The sequence below is a fragment of the Tachypleus tridentatus genome, chromosome 7 (assembly GCF_004210375.1).
Source record: "Tachypleus tridentatus isolate NWPU-2018 chromosome 7, ASM421037v1, whole genome shotgun sequence".
NCBI lineage: Eukaryota > Metazoa > Arthropoda > Merostomata > Xiphosura > Limulidae > Tachypleus > Tachypleus tridentatus.
This window is the reverse complement of record NC_134831.1, coordinates 135,663,307-135,682,356: the sequence shown is the minus strand read 5'-3', so window position 1 is coordinate 135,682,356 and position 19,050 is coordinate 135,663,307. Positions and strand designations below refer to the sequence as shown.

Here is a 19,050-nt window from a genome sequence, read left to right as displayed (position 1 = left end):
ATACACAAGACTGCTGGGTAAATTAAAAAAAACTACAAACTATGTTAATGAAGCAACTCATTGAAACAATGCATACTTTTATTCCTTACTTCAACATATACTGAATTTAGACAGTTTAAAATTTCATACTACATGAGATTTCTTACTTGTTAGATGGCATTATATAAACAGCTAAAATTATCACTGACGTATAGAGAAAAATATATATGTAAAAACGACTTGTTTGGGTTGAGAAAATTTTTTTACGTACAGGAGCGAACAACGTTTCGACCTTCTTCGGTCATCGTCAGGTTCACAAAGAAAGAAAGAGGTAACTGACCCAAAGCTGACCACATGTTTGAAGGGGGTTGTGTAACTAAGTGTCGAAATGTAGAGGGCATGCTTAGATGTTTGAATACATAATTTTATATTATTTATTTTATTATTATTATTTATTATATTATTTTTAATATAGGTATAAAGGTTTTCCTTTGTATCAGTTTATTTTGGGCTTGAGTTGTTGTATAAGTAAGGCTTCTTTAATTTTGCTTTTGTTTATGTTTGTTTCTTTATTTAGTATTTGAGTGTTTTCTATGGTTATGCTATGTAAAATTATTATTGTTTGCTTGGTGATATAAAATAGTCTAACACCTGCCTGACCAGAAGTAAATGTAAAACCTTTTAAGTACTGTGTTTGTTACTCTTGAAAAATTACTTTAGGCTAATAAAATGGTATTTTCTCAACTGAATAGGTGTTGACACGATATTGTTTTATATAAATTACTTATCATTTCACAAATTCATAATATTTCATATGCAGATAACAATAAAACAGGTACTGATGGGTAACTCACATAGTCCTTCATTTATTATATGCAACTTTTTGCACATGCTAACATCTCACCTTTACTTGTAGCTGACCACATTGTTTCATTCACATGAAATTCCAAGTCATCCGGCCGAGGTTTCTGTGAACAAAAATATTAAAACTGTTACTTGAAATCTGATTTTAAAGTTGTATACATTTTTGAGGGAAAAAGTCATGATATAGTGAAAATAATTCTAGCTACACTTTTCCCACTATTTTGTATACTTTATCATTAAATGGAACCCATTTGCTTCTCTTGTCAGTCTAATGATCACAACAGATATTCTAAACACTTTCATTCTTATTTGTTCGTTACTATCAATTACTTCACTCGCCTTTTCTGTTTAAGTAAAACACTACATCATTTGTGATGTAATAGCTTTATAAACTAAACAACTGTAGAAAACCAAAAACTACCTTTTCTTCTTGCAAGCTGATTGGTTGTTTTTTATCTTCTTCTTCATTACTAACCAAGTTTTGATTAGGTTGTTCATCAAGACTTGAACTTCTTTGATCTATTCAGATTAAAAAAATTCTTACATGTTTTACATTTCTGTTTTTATTTCACTTACAACCTTTTCTGAGTTCACTGTAACATTTACCAGAATTACTTAATATAAATTATTTCAATTTTGATTTATTTTTATTCACAAGCCAATTCAATCAATATGTTCTGGTTTCACACACATTATACTTAGATTACCCTTTTTACAATTTTTTTTATAGAATAGAATATTGTCAACTGACTGACTTACAAATTTAAATTCTTTTCTCTGGAAGAATAATTGTTAATTCTTTCCTCAAAGCTTTTCCACCGTTTCTAAAATTATTTTGTGACAAACCTTAAAATTTCTCATTAATTTTTTTCTGTTAAGACAAAGAAACATTTTCTATTATTACAAAGTACCTATGTTTACACATGATTAGTACAAAATCAACCACACAGCAGAGAAGGTACAGAAGACAGATAAGAATATTTACACCCATACACAAGTCCTTACTTCTGTGTTGTTTTTATGTTGAAAAAATTGTAACTTCAATCATGATATGGTATCTCTAGGTTGGCAACAGCTAGAAACCTTGTATTAAAGAGAAGGAATTAAGTAGAAATGAGAAATAGGTAGGATAAACCTTAAGAAATGAAACATTATATGCAAAATATACTGGAAACACTGACTTCTTTGATTTACTACACAGTGTAAAGGAGAACAGATGCACAAAGGAAATAATCTGTCTTAGTTAACAAAAAAGAACCACAAAGTAGCAGACAACAAAAATGAAAGAAATGTGTTCTTAAAGCTAATGAGAATGGTAAAAGGCAGAAAAACAACACAAATAAGTCTTCCAGAGCAAAACAAAGAAAATAAGAAGAGGAGAACAGCAAAACCTATACAGCTGAAAATGCCTACTCTAGAAGAAGAAATTCTTGAAGTGATTTTGAACAGGTGTGCAAGAAACTATAAATGAAAAACTCCATGAAGAAAAATTATCATATCAAATGAATGAGGAAATCAGAAAGAAACAGAAAAAACAAACTAAGCCAGCACTAAATTAAAAGAGGTGGGTACAGAAAAACACAAAAAACCCATAACCACAAGACACAAAGGTATTTAAAGGTGAAAAATATTCAAAAGAAGGTAGATCCTCAAGTGGACTGAGTGTGTTAAAAAAAGATGACTACAAAATTGAAATTAGAAAGCAGTACTTATACTTTCAAAAATTAAGATGTAGAAAACTAAAATACAAAAGCCAAACTTATCAAAAGGCAACTCTCAGTGGTCTCAAAGAAAGGTTTAGCATGGAAACCCAACACCTTCAAAGACAACAATACATGAATGAGAATAATTCCAGAGAAATCAAATATGTTCATCAACATTACACTTAATAGCATTTATAAACAAGCACGTTATAAAATGACACATTTACCTCAATGTAAACAAATATGTTGTGGATGCCATGTCTGCCATAGTGTAAACAAGAATGTTGTGTAATGACATCTCTGCCAGTGTAAATATTTGTGGGTTTACATGCTTACCTTAGTGTTGAGAATTGTCACTAGCATGATATTTAAGAAAATAATTCTAAGATCCCTTTATCTTGAATGTTTCTATTTGATCTCATATGAACAAACTTACTGTCTACAAAGTACATCATGTTTTTATTTTTAAACTAATTCTTGTTTATATACAAGATGTTCTTAAACATTATTTTATACCAAGAAATTTAATTCAAATGTGCAATGACATATTGTTCTTCGAATACAGGTTTGTATTCTGACACAACTCAAATGATCGTAGATGATTTAATAACACATTTTTAAAACAAAACTAACCAATCATATTAGAAAACATTCAACTAACCATGGTGTGAAGCTGTCACGTTTCAAGTAAGCTGCTGCATTTCACTTAAACTATAAGTTGGTTTTATTCAATAAAACATAACAATTTTTAAAAGATTTCTATGTTTTAAAGATGAAATAAACATTAATCACTCAATTTTAAAAGTAAAATATTCTTGTTTCTCATGAATTCATTTACAGAAAAGAACTAAAAACAGAACTTCTTACATGCTGTCTGAAAAGAAACTACTCCAGATCACATGATAGTGACATAGAACACATACTAGTAAAACTTTAAACTGTTACACATCACATCATTATTAAAATATTTTATGGTACTTGTACTTCCATATGCCTCTACAGAGCCAATAACACTATCTTAAACACAAATTCATTTGTTGTGCTGGATAAATTCATAATTATGAGCTGTAAATAATTATCTACAAAACAACCTATAATCTAAATTAAATCATGTCTGGATGAAGACTTAACAGAACCACTATAAATGTAACTTTTTAGGAAGCATGTAGTTGATATATTACTTTTTTAAGTATGTTCATCAAAGTGGATATTTTTATACTTTTAGAAATTGGTCTCAAAGTTCACAAGAAAGACTAAGATTTGTTATACAAAGCACAGAAGTGACATCATGGATGAGATACAGTATCATATTTGAATAAGTTAACATTTAACAAATCTGTTTTACCAAGACAGAACTAGAAAAGTATGTAAGAGAATTAATATGTTTTGTTATTTTCAGAACATTCACCAATTAATTTCAACAAACAAGTTAAAACACAATGAATAATTTTCCTTATACACCCTAAACACCTCTTCACAAAGAAAAATGTCAAATTGCAAAATATTTCAGCAAAAAAAATCATTAGACTTTACTTCATTAAAAAAAACAAACAAACCACAATGGAACTTAAACAAAAACAACATAAAAAATAAAGATACAACTGCTAATTACTGAGATGTTATACTGGTTTCACACCCCTATGTTCATACATCAATTTTTAAGATAGTAGAATTAATTTAAGAACTGCTCACGTTCATTTAATAAAATAAGTATTCCTAACATACGACTTACCCCCTTTTTTCTTTGCAATATACTGATTTTGTTCTTCAGTTGCAAGTGAAGGTGATTGCTGATAAAATATTATTAACTTTTATTAGAAGGAAGAGTTTGCATACAAGCAACTACTGAATAACATACAGGGGCACTATATTGAACTCAACTTTAACAATTCTTTTTGCCACTAAAACTAATAAAACACTGGGAACAAAAGCAATAACAACTATACTAGGTCAACAGAGCTTGTTCACACCTAGGTGATTCATACTGATTGCTATTCAAATTATATTTTTATATAATGAATTACAGGAATACAATTTACACTACTATGATTTAATCCTACCTAGAACAGAGGTATATCACTGATATCTGTTGTTTGTTTTTCCTTTCACATTGGGAATACTTAACAAATTTCACAAAAATTACAAAAAAAATTATTAAATAATATCCAGTTCCAGTTTTAAACAAATTATATAATTTAATCTAGTTTTTGTATCATCCTTTTACTTTTTAAACTTTTAAAATTTGTTGGGAGACATTTTGAAAAAAATCATTAATAGTACTTCTCTTTAAAATTGGAATTAACTAATTTTTTATAGTTCTGTTCTATATATGCTGTAAATTTCAACTTGATTGACTTCCAACACACTTTTTTTTGGTACTTTATTTTTCACTTGCATTAGTCACCACATAGCTATAAATCATAAACTCAGTTGATTGATACACACATAGGTTTCACAATTCTCACTTACCACTTCTTCTGTTAACTTTTGTGGCAACTTCTGAACATTGTTTCCATTAACTTTGTTCCGAGTTCCATCATTAAACAAGACACTGTAACAACCTGATGAAATAATAAATAAATTAGGTTACACAATACATTACATCCTTCTTACACTACAAAATAAACTAGGAAAGGATCAATTTCAAAATTTGTTTTGATTCAATTACAACTAACACTAAAACTAAAGATTCACAAATTTATTCACTGAGTAATAGTATAGATATTAATATTATAACACTTAAGAGTGGCCACATTCTCTTGAAATTGTTTCTTTTCATTCACTAACAAGGCAATATTAAAAACCATCAATACTTACATATTAAAGCAAATTAAAAAGTCATGTTTCAGCATAATTGATATTTAATTAACACTAATTTAAATTATAATCCTACAAGCAAAAGTACCCACCCCATTGATGGGAAACGTTTATGTTAATATATCTATTTAAACTTCATGGACTTTAAAAGGTTAACTGTGTTGTACTCTTGGTTTCACTTACAGCCAAAGATTTGGGATGTTTATACTACCCACTGTGAAAAGTAATTGTTCAGCACTTCAGTCATGCAAAGGGCAACTTAACAATAACATAAGGTAAATCTTAACGTTTATTCTTTAACTTATGTTAGAATTTGAACTGTGAATAATAGTGGAATTAGTTCCTAACAATTTAGTGTAGAATATCCTGCTTTTAAAATAAAATTTGGCATCAGCATTATTCACACCTGTTATCCAGTCACTTCAAACGTGATAGTTGAACTTTGCTTACGTATATAATTTTTTAAAGGAGAGACAAACAAACACTCCAACAGACACACAATTTACAGTATTATAAAATATTAATAAGGACTCTGTGTACTTATTCATTTGTTCATGAACATATCCCACATTTTTGAAGTCAGCAACATCAAATGTGCTCAATGTTCCCCAGAGGGTGTTCTTATCAATACATATTAAGAATGTAACAAGATGGACTAAAAACATGTAGAAAAGGACAACCTGGTACAGTGGTCTATCAGTAGTTTTCATGGCCACTGATCACAAGTCTAGCACCAGATTTTGTGTTTGTGGCCTATCACAGGAACTTGCCATATTTGAAGCTGTTTATACCCATTCAGTAGCTAGTAGGACCAAACTTGGCAAACCTGCTCAGATACTATGGCCAAGTGTACTAAGGTTTTTTCCTATTGAGGTGGTAGTGAGAATACAGATCTCCTTGAGGTAGCTACAGATATAACTGCATAAAGAACTTAAACTTCATTAGTTTATTGAAGCTTTTGTACGTCAGGAAGGAGAACTTTCAACCATGCAGATATTTTATGTAACTCTGATTACAACAGGTAACAATTGCTTCAAAACATATTTGATGGTAAATAAATAAGTGTTGTAGCTTTCTTTGTAAAAGAATCTGACATTTCACGAAATACAATGAACTAGATAATTATCATACGCAAAAAATACTGATATGATATGGTTAGTAAAGGTGTGTGTGCAGATTCTAAGATTAATAAAAGTCAGAAGGATGCTGGATTTTCTCAAATTTTCTTCATGTTTCAAGATGCTCTTTGAATTTCCCTTAACTTTTTGACAATTTTTTTCAACTTCTCCAAGTTTTTCCCAAGATTCATGGCTACCAACACACTTTTTTTTTATAAACATTATGTAATTCTTTAACTAATGAAATCATCCACTTTACCAAAGAAAAACTATTCTAGTTTTTTTCTTATCAACAGTATCTTCTTTACTAATTTATTACTTTATTTTGATACCCGAGCATAGCTATGTAGAGGGCTATCTGCACTAATCGTTCTCAATTTTGAGCTGATAAAACTAAGGAGAGCATAAACAGCCAAAAAACCTACAACAGTGGGAAATGAACATCACAATTATAAAGCACCCATGGCCCCAAAGTACAGAACACAATTTTGTGACAATGAAACACAAGCATGATGTCATGGATATACAGTCCACCATTCTAACTACTAAACCACATTATCAAATGGAATATTAAAATTATAGAAAAATGTTCACTAAATATTTATATGTATCACAGATATATTTATTTTTACATGTTTCAAAAATATTATTTCAGCAACTTTACAACATTTAGAAAGGAATGTAAACAATAAAAATTTTCTCAATATAAACATTTAACAGAAACCCATATTTTTTGAACATTTTACTACAAAATATCAAACAGACAATACTTTAATCACGAGTTACCACAATCATCAATATGATACCAGATTAACAAATGCACTCCCATTAAATAAACAACCCTTAATCATGGTCACTTCTTCACCATAAAACAAATACTGATCAACAATAATATCTTATTATATCCTGATGATTAAACATAATTAAACAGGGCAATATACAGATCTCCTTGAGGTAGCTACAGATATAACTGCATAAAGAACTTAAACTTCATTAGTTTATTGAAGCTTTTGTACGTCAGGTCCTGATGATTAAACATAATTAAACAGGGCAATATACATTAAGATCTCCTTGAGATCTTAACTAAGTCAAATTATTCACCTTGCTTGTTAAAAGTTTGAGAAAATCATACAATACATTCTTAATTTATTGTATAATATACAGCTGCAGCATACAACTATGAATTTTTTATATTATTAGTGAGGGCAAGTTTAAAAAATACAACTCCACTTTACTCACCATCTTCCAACAGTTTTACTATTTTGGAATGATACATTTTGCCATTTTTTGCTTTTGCAAGGACCTCATCTCCAATTTCAAATTTCTAAAAAAAATATACACATTTTCTGCAATGGCCATATCATGAAATACGTCACCAAATAAGAATACTGAAAGCTGAATCAACAATAAAATCAAGTTCTTTAAAATAATTTAAAATCTTATGATATTAAATATACAAAATACACGTAAACTTTAGCTAAGGAATAACTAATATTAAGCTCTTGTTTACATTAAAATACTTGCAAAAATTCCATAACAGAATTCTGAAGCACCATTAATGAAAAAGTAATAATGCTACTACCTAAACTTTATCTTCCAGTAATTAAATTACATAAAGGATTTTTTTAGCACTTGTTTCATCCTTCTAGCAACACAAACCAACAACAGAGTCAACCTTGTAAACAAAACATTTTTTTTTCCCATTTCATACCACACAACAAAACATTTTTTCCTTGTGTTTAAATTTATGTGCACATGACCCTACATTTTTCATTCTTTGAAAATGTGTTTAAAATTTCATAAAGTAAAGATCAGAAGGTGCTTATATACTAACATGTGTTTTTTTCTTCTTCATGTTTGTAGGCTTACTTTCCTTAGACACAGGTGAAGTCTTTTTCACAGGTGCTGTTTTATTTTCTCCTTCTATACTCTTCTTTGAGGCTGGTAAAAAAACAAATTAACCTATTAAAAGCAAATAATTTATTACAAACAATTCTTCTTGTGGTTCCTTCTCAAACCACTGTAAACTAATAAGCTGAATAAATCATATAGCAATCTCCTGATTCTGATTTTGTAGACACAAATAGTGTAGTGACAAATTGAACACAGATATCACAACATTCCACTTCTCACTCTTTAGTGTAAACAATAGTGAAAAATTAAGATGTACAGACACCATGAGATGTATGTGCGTATAACAAAACAATGATCCAGATTTATATCAAAATTTTTTTATTGCATTAGACCTTTATCTGTTGCATAGGTTGGAGACCAAATACTGTACAATATCCACCTTGATGATTCAAGGTTGATACTCTGTTGATCATATACTAATAAGATCATGTTAAGCAAGTAGTTTTTTCCACTGAAATATTACATGAATACTAAGTCTGACAATAACATTTTGTCACCAATTTTGCCAGTTCTCCTTTAAATGTTAACTTTATGCTTACATAAATTACTGACTTGTTTTTTTTATATTGTTTTCTTCCAATGAGATATACACACATTATATTATAGTGTAATTTTGTTTTTCACCAATACAACATTCATTGTAAAGAACTGACCACAGACATGGTGAAGTCGCTAATTTTCTATGTTAAATACATGGGGACCATTTAACTATTAGTGATAATGACTGAAATATTGATGGTATATGTTTTTTTGTCTTTTATGCTATCAAATAATAGACTCAAATAGTATATTGAAAATGGTTAAATTTAGGGTTACAGTAATCGTATTCTGGAGAATGGTTACAAAGTATTTTTCAAGTTTGTTACAATTTAGTGGCATTTTTCATTAGCTTTTAATGTGATATGACTCTTTTAAACTCATCTGCTACACTGATGTATTTATGTAACATGTTGATACAGTTCTTCAAATTAACTCCTAGTTCTCTGTAAACACAAATATGGGTCATTTTAGTAAATCAGCATGTGAAACAATACTTTCTCATGTACTAAGTGGCAGTGCCATAACAATCTAGTTTTAAATGAGGGAGAAATAATCTAGAAGTGCAAACATGCCAATCATGATATCTTTCTAGAAATCTATAAAAAATCAGTCATATCACAGACACTATATTTAAGTTAAACTCTACACTACAGTATTAACCTAACAAACACAGATTCTTCCAAGCTCATTACCAACATACTGAACTCAAATTTCAAAATGCATTAGCATGGTTAGAATAAAATAAGTGCACCAATAATTTTCTTTCTACTTCAAGTTATGGAAAGATTTACAAACAGTCGTACATCTAACTCTACATACCTACAGTGGAAATTCATGCACCAACAGAATGCTTCCATTCACAAGCATGGATAACATCATCATGCCTAATTCAATAGGAACTTTGGGGACTAAACTCTGATAAAATAACAACCCTTACCTTTTGCTGTTTTTTTCCCAGACTTACTTGAGTCATCTTGATTTGCTCCATTCAGCTGATGAGATGGTGGAAAGATCTACATATACAACAAGTTATCCAACAGCTATAATAGTTGTTCTTAATCTCCTGTTTTTATATGTCTTTTTTTAGTAAAAAAAAAGTGTATTCAACTGATAATTTACTGGATTCCTCTTGTTATGTAGATTTTTTTCTTGTGTGTTGATTTATAAAAGTATATCACAGGAATAGCTTCAATAAGTTATAAATTAATAATTAGTTCTTGTTAATTTAACCAGATTAGTTTTAATCCTTCATTGTTAATAACTCAATGTTTTTAGAATGCCATTAAAAATTAAACTCAACCTTCAAACAAAATCTTCAAAATACTCAGATAAGTGAACCTAACCACTTTAAATGTATAACTGCTTTTCAATGCAAGTTTTAAAAGTTTATTTTTACTCAATAGACAGCATGAACACAGTAGACAAACACTGATGAAAATAAAAATATTTTTAAAATGAAATGTCATTATCTCCATACAGTTTTCCAAGTAAGTAACAAAAGTACCACAAATATAACTAAAAACACATCAAATCACTAAACGTAATGAGTCATTGTAATAAGTTAATCAATTTCATCATGGAAAAAATAAATAAATATACACATATATATGTACACTGCTGAAAAGCAATAGAAAACAACTTGAAGAAACTAATGTAATTATGAAAAACACTTTAACTCCATCTTGGCACTATACTATAAATAGAATTTTGAAGTGACATGAGGGAAATTAATTAAAAAGGCTTTACTACATTAGTAACCAATGAATAATTTCTTAGTCTAATATTTGTAAAATGTTTTATTTCCACATAGTCTGTTATTAATAATATATCTTACATCATTAAATAAAGCTATCTCTAACACCTATCACTTTTTGTTGTTTTAGAGTTTTATTTAAATTTTGATATATTTCAATTTTTATGTGTATTTTAGTACTATTAATTAAGCTCTGCTATTACCAGTTATTAATTTTCTTTATTAAGTAACCTCTTTTCTTATAGAGGTTCCAGTTAGTAATTCTTTAACAAGTATTAGATGTTTTTTTTAAGTTGTTCAGTACACAATTTTAGAAAAATATACTTGGAATTAATCAACAATAAATGACCAAAAAGTGAAGTCTGTATATTTCAATGGGTAATATTTTATAAAGTTAGAAATATAGTAAATTAAAAAGTAAATCAAATAATATTTTAAAGATAAACTGTAGTTTTTAAGATCAAAATCAATTTGATTTAGCTTCAGAAATTAAAAAACACTGCATATTTAACTTTTTCCTGATTTTAAATTTAACAGTTAAACTAAGTACATTATATTACATAATCCAAGCTCTTGTGATTACATTCAACAAATTTAGACTGTACAAAATTTCCTTTTAACAAAAAACACTTCAGTCCTTTATCTGATAATTATCTATTATGCTGTAACAATGATTGGAAGAATGGCTCATTTGACTATTGATATCAAAATGAAAAAAATAAATTCCAATTTGACAAATAAAGATCTTCAGAAACTTTTCTAGTTTATTTTGTTGTATGTTCCAACCAATAATACATAAGAAAAACATACTTGCTTTAACCAACATAATAAAATGTTTAATGAGTTAAAATGATTTCTCAATCTTTTTCAACAGTCACTCGATAATGCTCAACTTTTAATCTGTTGTATATGTTTTAGTATACCTTTGTTTTGTTTGCTTTTATATTACTGCTTAATTAACTTACATCAAGTTAAACAAAAAATATGTTTGTAATATAAAATTAAGTTTACAAACTTTAAGGGACTCTAATAAATGTACTGTATTTTCTCTCTCTCTCTAACATCTTAAACATTAAACTTAAATTATTTCAATAAACATGATCATAAGTTCTAATTATCAATGCTTATTAGAATTGTAAGTGTGACGAGTAAGCAAGTATCAGTTCAAGGATGGTACAGAAAACTAACAAAAAATTAACATTTTTTTGGTACACTTACGACTGAAGTTAGTAGTTATATAAATTTGTTTTTATCTTGCTCCAACATTAGTATTTGCAAAAACTCAGAAAACTACAAAACATTTTTATCCACTATTAGTACATTGAATATGATGGAAGGCAGCAACAATACGCTTGATAAAAATGTTGATGGTATAAACGACTATCAAAACGTTTGTAGCAGACAAATGTTTGAAGACAACATGAAAATAAGTGCACTCATAATCAAATTGTTTGATTATAGCCTATAGAATAGACTAAATTATTTAACTGAAAACATAAAAAGGTAACTGATATTTAATTATTTTTATTTAAACTCATCTTAGTGACTGAGATGTACCTTAATACCAATCTCACACATAAATACGATAATCTGGAAACTCCCTACATCCAAGGATGATGGTGTGAGAAATTATGGTTTAATCACTAAATTGGTACAAATTAACCAGAGGGAACTTACAAAATCATGAGCACAATGGCTAGTGAATCACTACAGTGTTTTACATAAACATGTTGCACCCTCTAGTGTTAGACACATTGTCAAGGTTTCATTTTCATACAGGATAATGATTTAAAGAATATGTTTTACATAAACATGTTGCACCCTCTAGTGTTAAACACATTGTCAAGGTTTCATTTTCATACAGGATAATGATTTAAAGAATATATCTAAAGCTGAGGCTATACTGAAAACAAGGGACAGCAAGGTGTGCCTCAAAAACATGGACTGGCCATAAAATTCACATTCTGAACTCATATGAGACAAACAGTGATATTTATGATGACACTTAATGTAATAAAATTTTATTTTTTAAATAAAAAAACAGTAATATGTATTTCCATGGAAACTTCTTGTCCCTTATGATGCTATTCATATGTAGAGGCTTTTAAAAAAAAGAGAACAGATTATACAATACACACCTGTGGCTTTTTAATTTCAAACTAAATTTTTATATGCAAGTCAACCAAAATTAAATATTGCCTTCAAACTTAACTTCTTACTAAATAATATTAACTGAAACTAGCTTATCACTTGATAAAGCAAAGCTGAATGAATAGTAACCACCTGTTGTAGAAACAAAAGTGTATGTACAGGATGACATTCTAGAAGTTTCTGCCTTTTGTCCTCTACAATTGTTTCTACAAGAGGCAGTTGCCACCCATTAAACTAAGCTTCGTCATGAATACTCTGCCTGAACAATCTATCAAAGAATTACTTACCACTTGACCAACAAGTTCAGGTGGTAGTTTGTGAACATTGATTGGCTGAACCTTGCGGTGGAAACCATCATAAAACAATACTTTATAAGTGCCTGAAATAGAGCATAATAAAAAAAACAACAGAATAAACATTCTTTGCAGGACTCCATGTACATACAAGGTTTTACTTGATGCTATGCATAATAAAACAAAGAACCATCTGGTTTTAACTGTGTAGTAAAATTATAGTTTTGATATGATTTAACATTCGAACTCATTCAAAAGTATTTAATTTTACAACACAAGATTAAAAATGTAGCATTCAAAACTGCATCTTCTACAGTCACTATAAAACATACACACAGTATTTATACATACGAATAGTTAGACAGAGATACATGTTATATAAATAAGAAACTAAAAGTTTCTTTACAATATTTATTTTTTAAACTAAATTTGCAGTGTAAATTATAGAAAACTTCACACCCCCTTTCTGCATGAGTCATCTTGATATACTCAAAATTTAATTAAATACCTTAATATCAGTGTAGGTGTTCAAAATTAACATTTTAACATATGTTATGATTAGAAGTTTTATATTAGCTGAGTTTTAAGTCCTTTATTTATTTCAAAAGAAACCTTTAAAAAAAACTAAAACTTCAAATTCATTGTTACATGAACAAGCTATAAACTTTATCTACCTTATCTCTCTGTATCTTCAATAATACAATGCTAGTTGAGTAGACGTGCACCTAGACCAGTGTTACCCAAAGTAGGAGCTGTGACCCCCCAAAAAAGCTGTGAAGCTTTTTCTGAGGGGCTGCCAAAAAATGGGCCCAAAACAAAGATGCTGAATTAATTTTAACTATAAATAAATAATCAGCCAATACAAATTATACAGAATTAATCAGAGGAATACTTCATATTTTGAAACAAAAATTTAGATAATCTCACTAAAAATTAAGTGTGTGCATATTTAATTGCTCACCTGCCTACAAATTTAACCGAAACATAATAAATTGCTAAATATACTCTTCAAAACAAGAAAAGCAAAAGGGATATTTTTGTTATTTTGAAAGAAATATATGTAATAATGTTACAAGCTCAGAGTATGTGATGTTACACGTGTTAAGGTACTGATTGTCAGACAAAAATGACAATAAAAGTTGTGCACTTTGAAAACGGAGGAAAACATTGGATTTTCTGCCAAAATGTATGTCCAATAAATTTGTTTGAGAGATCTGCATGTTCTGCAAGTGCAAAATCCCTATAAAAGTGACGGGTTCTCAGTTTCCATAGCTCAGTATTAAGCCACCGACACGCAATACAGTTACACCAAGACTGACTGAAGCACAACAACAATGCCATTGGTCGCTTGGAAGCAGGCAAATCTCGATTAGATGTTGCCAGAGCTGTGAATGTCCACCCAAGCACCATCACAAGGCTATGGAATCGTCACCAACAACATGGATCAACTTCGTGACCGCCCACGATCTGGCAGACCTCGAGTGACCACGCCGCACAAGATCGCAACACCGGTTACGCCACCTTCGGATAGGACCACCACTGACGTCTACTGCCTCAACCATACCAGGGATGTGTAGGAGTTCCGATCAGACCGTACGCAACCATTGATGAGATTCTTAGGCCCCATGTGCAACCCATCATGGTAAACATCAACGTTTTTCAACATGACAACGCCCGTCCTCACACAGCCTGACTCACCACTGTCTTCTTGAGACACCACAACATCAACGTTCTTCCCTGGCTCTCCAGATCACCAGATTTAAACCCCATTGAACATCTTTGGGATGAGTTGGACTGACGCCTTAACCTTAACCGTAGACTCTACCTCAGCTTGCAGCAGTTTTGCAGGCTGAGTGGACAGCCATTCCACAGGATGTGATTCGTCATCTCATCGCTTCTATGAGCAGGAGATGCCAAGCAGTTATTGATGCTCACGGGGGGCATACTCGTTATTGATGTTGAGTGACGTTAAACTTCAACTAGTGAGCGTGGACTTCGCCTTTGCAGACTTTGGATGTTCAGCAGTGAATGTGCAAAGTTTCACACGTCATACAGAACTACCTGGAATAAACTTGTTAACAATTTGTTTCATATTTTGCCTTTTGCATTTCTTTTTTTGAAGAATATATAATACTTATAAATTGATAAGGCTACATTAAATTACAAACATACAGTTTAATAACAATAAAAAGTACTTCACAGATTCATTAGTAATTATTTTTTTAAATTGATAAATAACATTTTAAAGTATTTTTATATGTTGGGGGCCTCAAACTAAGAGCCTTGGAACCACTGATCTAGATAATAAGTTGCTTACATGACCTTTTGATATGTTCATTTTAAAGTACTCTGAATAAATACAGTTGAAACAAGTAATCATTTTTTTCAACTCTTGACAGTTGCCACACCTTCGATAGATTTATTTGAGCTTTATAGTCTATAAAGTAACACACCCTAGACGTAACATACACGTGTATAATCATTAGAAATGGTTCATTTTACAGTATAATCTAACAATGGTTATTTTGAAATTGATGTCAGGTTGTCATTACAGAATACCTCTAACTGACTGTAGTATTGTTGGTTAAATGATTGACTATAGCACCTAAATTTATATCTTATTAAGAAAGAAAAAGCCGATAAAATTGCAAAAGTGAAGAGGGCCCTATTGTGATGGGTGTTGTGTTATACTCCTATTGATAGAGAGCTTCTGTATAATCATTTAGAAGTGCAAATACAGAAGTGTGAGATGGAAGGTTCACTACGAGCATTGAAAATTTGTGCTAATTAAGAAAGGTGGTAAGATGTTATGTCGAAAATTGGATGATTTGACCAATCAAAAATAAATGTAACTTGATCAGTGAAATTCCTTATATTTTCCATGCAAGGAAAATATTTTCATATTTTTACCTATTTTCCTCTATGGTTGGTCATCCTGTATCCACTCATAGAGAACATTGTTAAGATCAATCTTGTGTAAGGATTTATTTAGTAATGTCCCTTCAACCATTTCTTCAGGTAACACGTAGAGGTTAATATCTCAAATATGTATTCTGAAAATGACATGTCATATGGTAGTTCAAGTCTAACAGTGTAAGTACAAGGTTTCCTCAAATCTAAATCTGTAAGTGAAAAGCAAAGCATAGCATATAAATGTAGACACACATAACAGTTTAATGCACGTGTTATTATTTAAATAGTTTATATAGCTCAAGTATTAAATTTAGTTATTTCTAGTTTATAGGTTTGTTTATGTAATTGTTTATGAATCACACAATGCGTAGTTCAATAGTTATGAACTGGTGATTTTTACACTATTACATCATATTACTAGAACCTTCCGAGTTTTCTCAATACTTTAATTACGTATTATTGCATCATAATATAAAGTAGCAAGTGGAACATTCTAGACCACTGTTGGGGTATAAATATGCATTGAAAAATTTGTTCAGTGTTGAGAGTTTAATCAAAAAGACCATATAGTGGTGAAATTATCACAGACTGTATTACAATAACAGAGTAGGGAAAAATAATTTGTCTTGTCAACTGTGTTATAAAGTATATGAACCAGTCTGTGTGAACTTTAATAAGAAAACAGAGACAATTATTTCATGCTAAGTCCCTGGACTTAGGTAAAGGTAAAAGACCTTGTATCCTGCTGTCTGACTGAGTCCTTAGTCCAACAAGCATATGCATACACTTATGTTCAGTGTCTTAATATTGTATTTAACTTTGTTTTTTACTTTTTCTATCTGTTTGTTTCATTTAGTATAATAATCTCAGTTAGTAATCATCTCAATTTGAAAAGAATTTCCTGTTTATCAGACTTATTTGACATGGCTGTCAAGCTAGTCCACTTGAATACACCAAAAATGCTATAAGATCACACACCACAAACGTTAAGTCATGTCTTTAATTCCCTTGTTTCAATAAAGTATTTTAAATTAATTTTTATAACCTATGGTGATATGCAAGCAAAAGTTTGCTGCTACATAAATTAACTATTTAGACTTTTATCTTTTTTGCTAAACTAAGTACATTCATAATTCCATTTAATCACAGCTACAATTATCATTACTCTTACCATGATCCAGAACTTCAAAGTAATCTAAACAGCATGTGGTTTATTAGTGACATTTACAATAATTCCAGTTTTAACCACTAGCTTTGAAAAGACCTTAAAGTAAATTACTGTGCTCCATTACATGTGTGAATAAAATTTTAAAATTGCATTCAGTACTGAAGGAATCAACCTGTGCCATAAATGTTAACTAGCTTACAAGTTACTTTACTTAAATGCCATATAAACAATAGAAATGATATGCATGCTGTAACCAGTATATCATGCACTTCTAAGTAAAGCAGACTGTACATTTAATACTAATCTCATTGTTGTACATTTTCATAATAAAATAATAAAATGTGATATTAATACAATTCCATTTTTACAAATATATCTATATAACTGTGTAAGAAGAAAAACACTATAGAAGGATAGTTACAAGAATTCTCCAGATAATTGACAGTTGTGACTAAATACTAACCTCTTTCAGAATTCACCTATATTAAGTGTTGTAAGTTTATTTTATAACTAAAAATTAATTAATTTAGTTTATTCCCACTTTTATATTCAACCTAACTAGACAAAAAAGCTGATGTAATATTTTAACAGACTCACAATTTCTTCAAGTAAAGACATTTTCAACACATCTTGTTATATAGAAAGATGCCTAAATTACATCACAATTTATTTTAATGTATTCATGTCCTATGCAGCATTTATTTCATTGACTTTATACAAATGGTAGAATGGTGTACATTTATATAATTCATCTTGCAGATGTACTAAATGCAGGAAATAATCAAAGGCAGCCACACCATATGCAGCACTAAACATTTGTTTTGTTTGATATCAGTTTTCTGTATTAAATACTGAAATAGTTGACAAACACTCATCATTTACTCAATTGTTTATCCATTTCTCAATCTTTGAACAAAGTACATTTAAGTTATCCTATTAAATTTTATAAAAACTGGTTAAACTAGTTCCAAAAATAACTTGTGACACACACACATACAAAAAAAAGACATAAAACTGGTTTTACATAATATTTAAATAATGTATTTTTATCTAATGCTTTGCATATAAGCATTTGAATATGATAATAAAGAAATGAATTCCTAGGAAGAAAAGGATTATACCCCATATTTCATGCTCTAACAGTGTAAAAATGCAAACAAATATATATATATATCAATTTCATTAAGGTTCCTTTTCAAGATCAGAAAGGTCTAAAATTTAATATTTACTCATTTTATATATAACAAACTTTACAATATAAAATTAGTCTAAAATTTTGTTGATGCAACTTATTTTTAGAAACCTTTTTGCTTTGCAAGTACCCAAAAGTGAAAAATTTGAATAAACGTTTTTTAAACTCAGAAGCAAGCTGAAATTAGGATTACTTTAGATATTTGTGCAAAGACATAAATGGGTTACCTGTGGTAGCCATTCTTAATTTTGAACTTATAGATTATATGGAAGTAACTTATCAAAAGCACTCATGATTAACTCTTAAGCTGCTTGAATTGAACAACAGAAGTTGATCATCACATATACAACACACAACCTCAAAGTGCAGGACACCATCCTTTGTTTTTTAACTGCAATAGGACACAAACTATGGAATTTTCATCCACAGACCACCATAATAACCATTAGGCCATACCTGGACACAAAGTTCAAATAAGTATTTTACAAATATCTACTAATTTGTTATGTGAGCTGGAGATTAATATAACAAATGATATGTTTAAACTCGATACTGTCATGTATAATGTCATCAATATTATAGTGGGAAAAATGCTTCATATTGTCAGATGTCAAAAGTACAGAAATATTTAAATAAATACTCGTT

General features: G+C 29.7%; 1 protein-coding gene across 4 annotated transcripts in view; it reads right to left on the bottom strand.

The window, feature by feature from the left end:
- LOC143256665 (uncharacterized) overlaps positions 1 to 19,050 on the bottom strand; it is a 66,836-nt gene that overhangs the window by 22,435 nt on the left and 25,351 nt on the right. For 2 of the 4 annotated variants that reach the window (XM_076514169.1, XM_076514171.1), the window contains 8 exons: positions 13,127 to 13,218; positions 9,873 to 9,948; positions 8,316 to 8,422; positions 7,721 to 7,805; positions 5,016 to 5,107; positions 4,279 to 4,336; positions 1,265 to 1,362; positions 884 to 947 (listed from right to left, as the gene is read on the bottom strand). In XM_076514169.1, the coding sequence (XP_076370284.1) occupies positions 884 to 947; positions 1,265 to 1,362; positions 4,279 to 4,336; positions 5,016 to 5,107; positions 7,721 to 7,805; positions 8,316 to 8,422; positions 9,873 to 9,948; positions 13,127 to 13,218 (672 nt within the window). The remainder of the gene's footprint in view (positions 1 to 883; positions 948 to 1,264; positions 1,363 to 4,278; positions 4,337 to 5,015; positions 5,108 to 7,720; positions 7,806 to 8,315; positions 8,423 to 9,872; positions 9,949 to 13,126; positions 13,219 to 19,050) is intronic. The other 2 variants (XM_076514170.1, XM_076514172.1) reach the window with 1 other exon arrangement.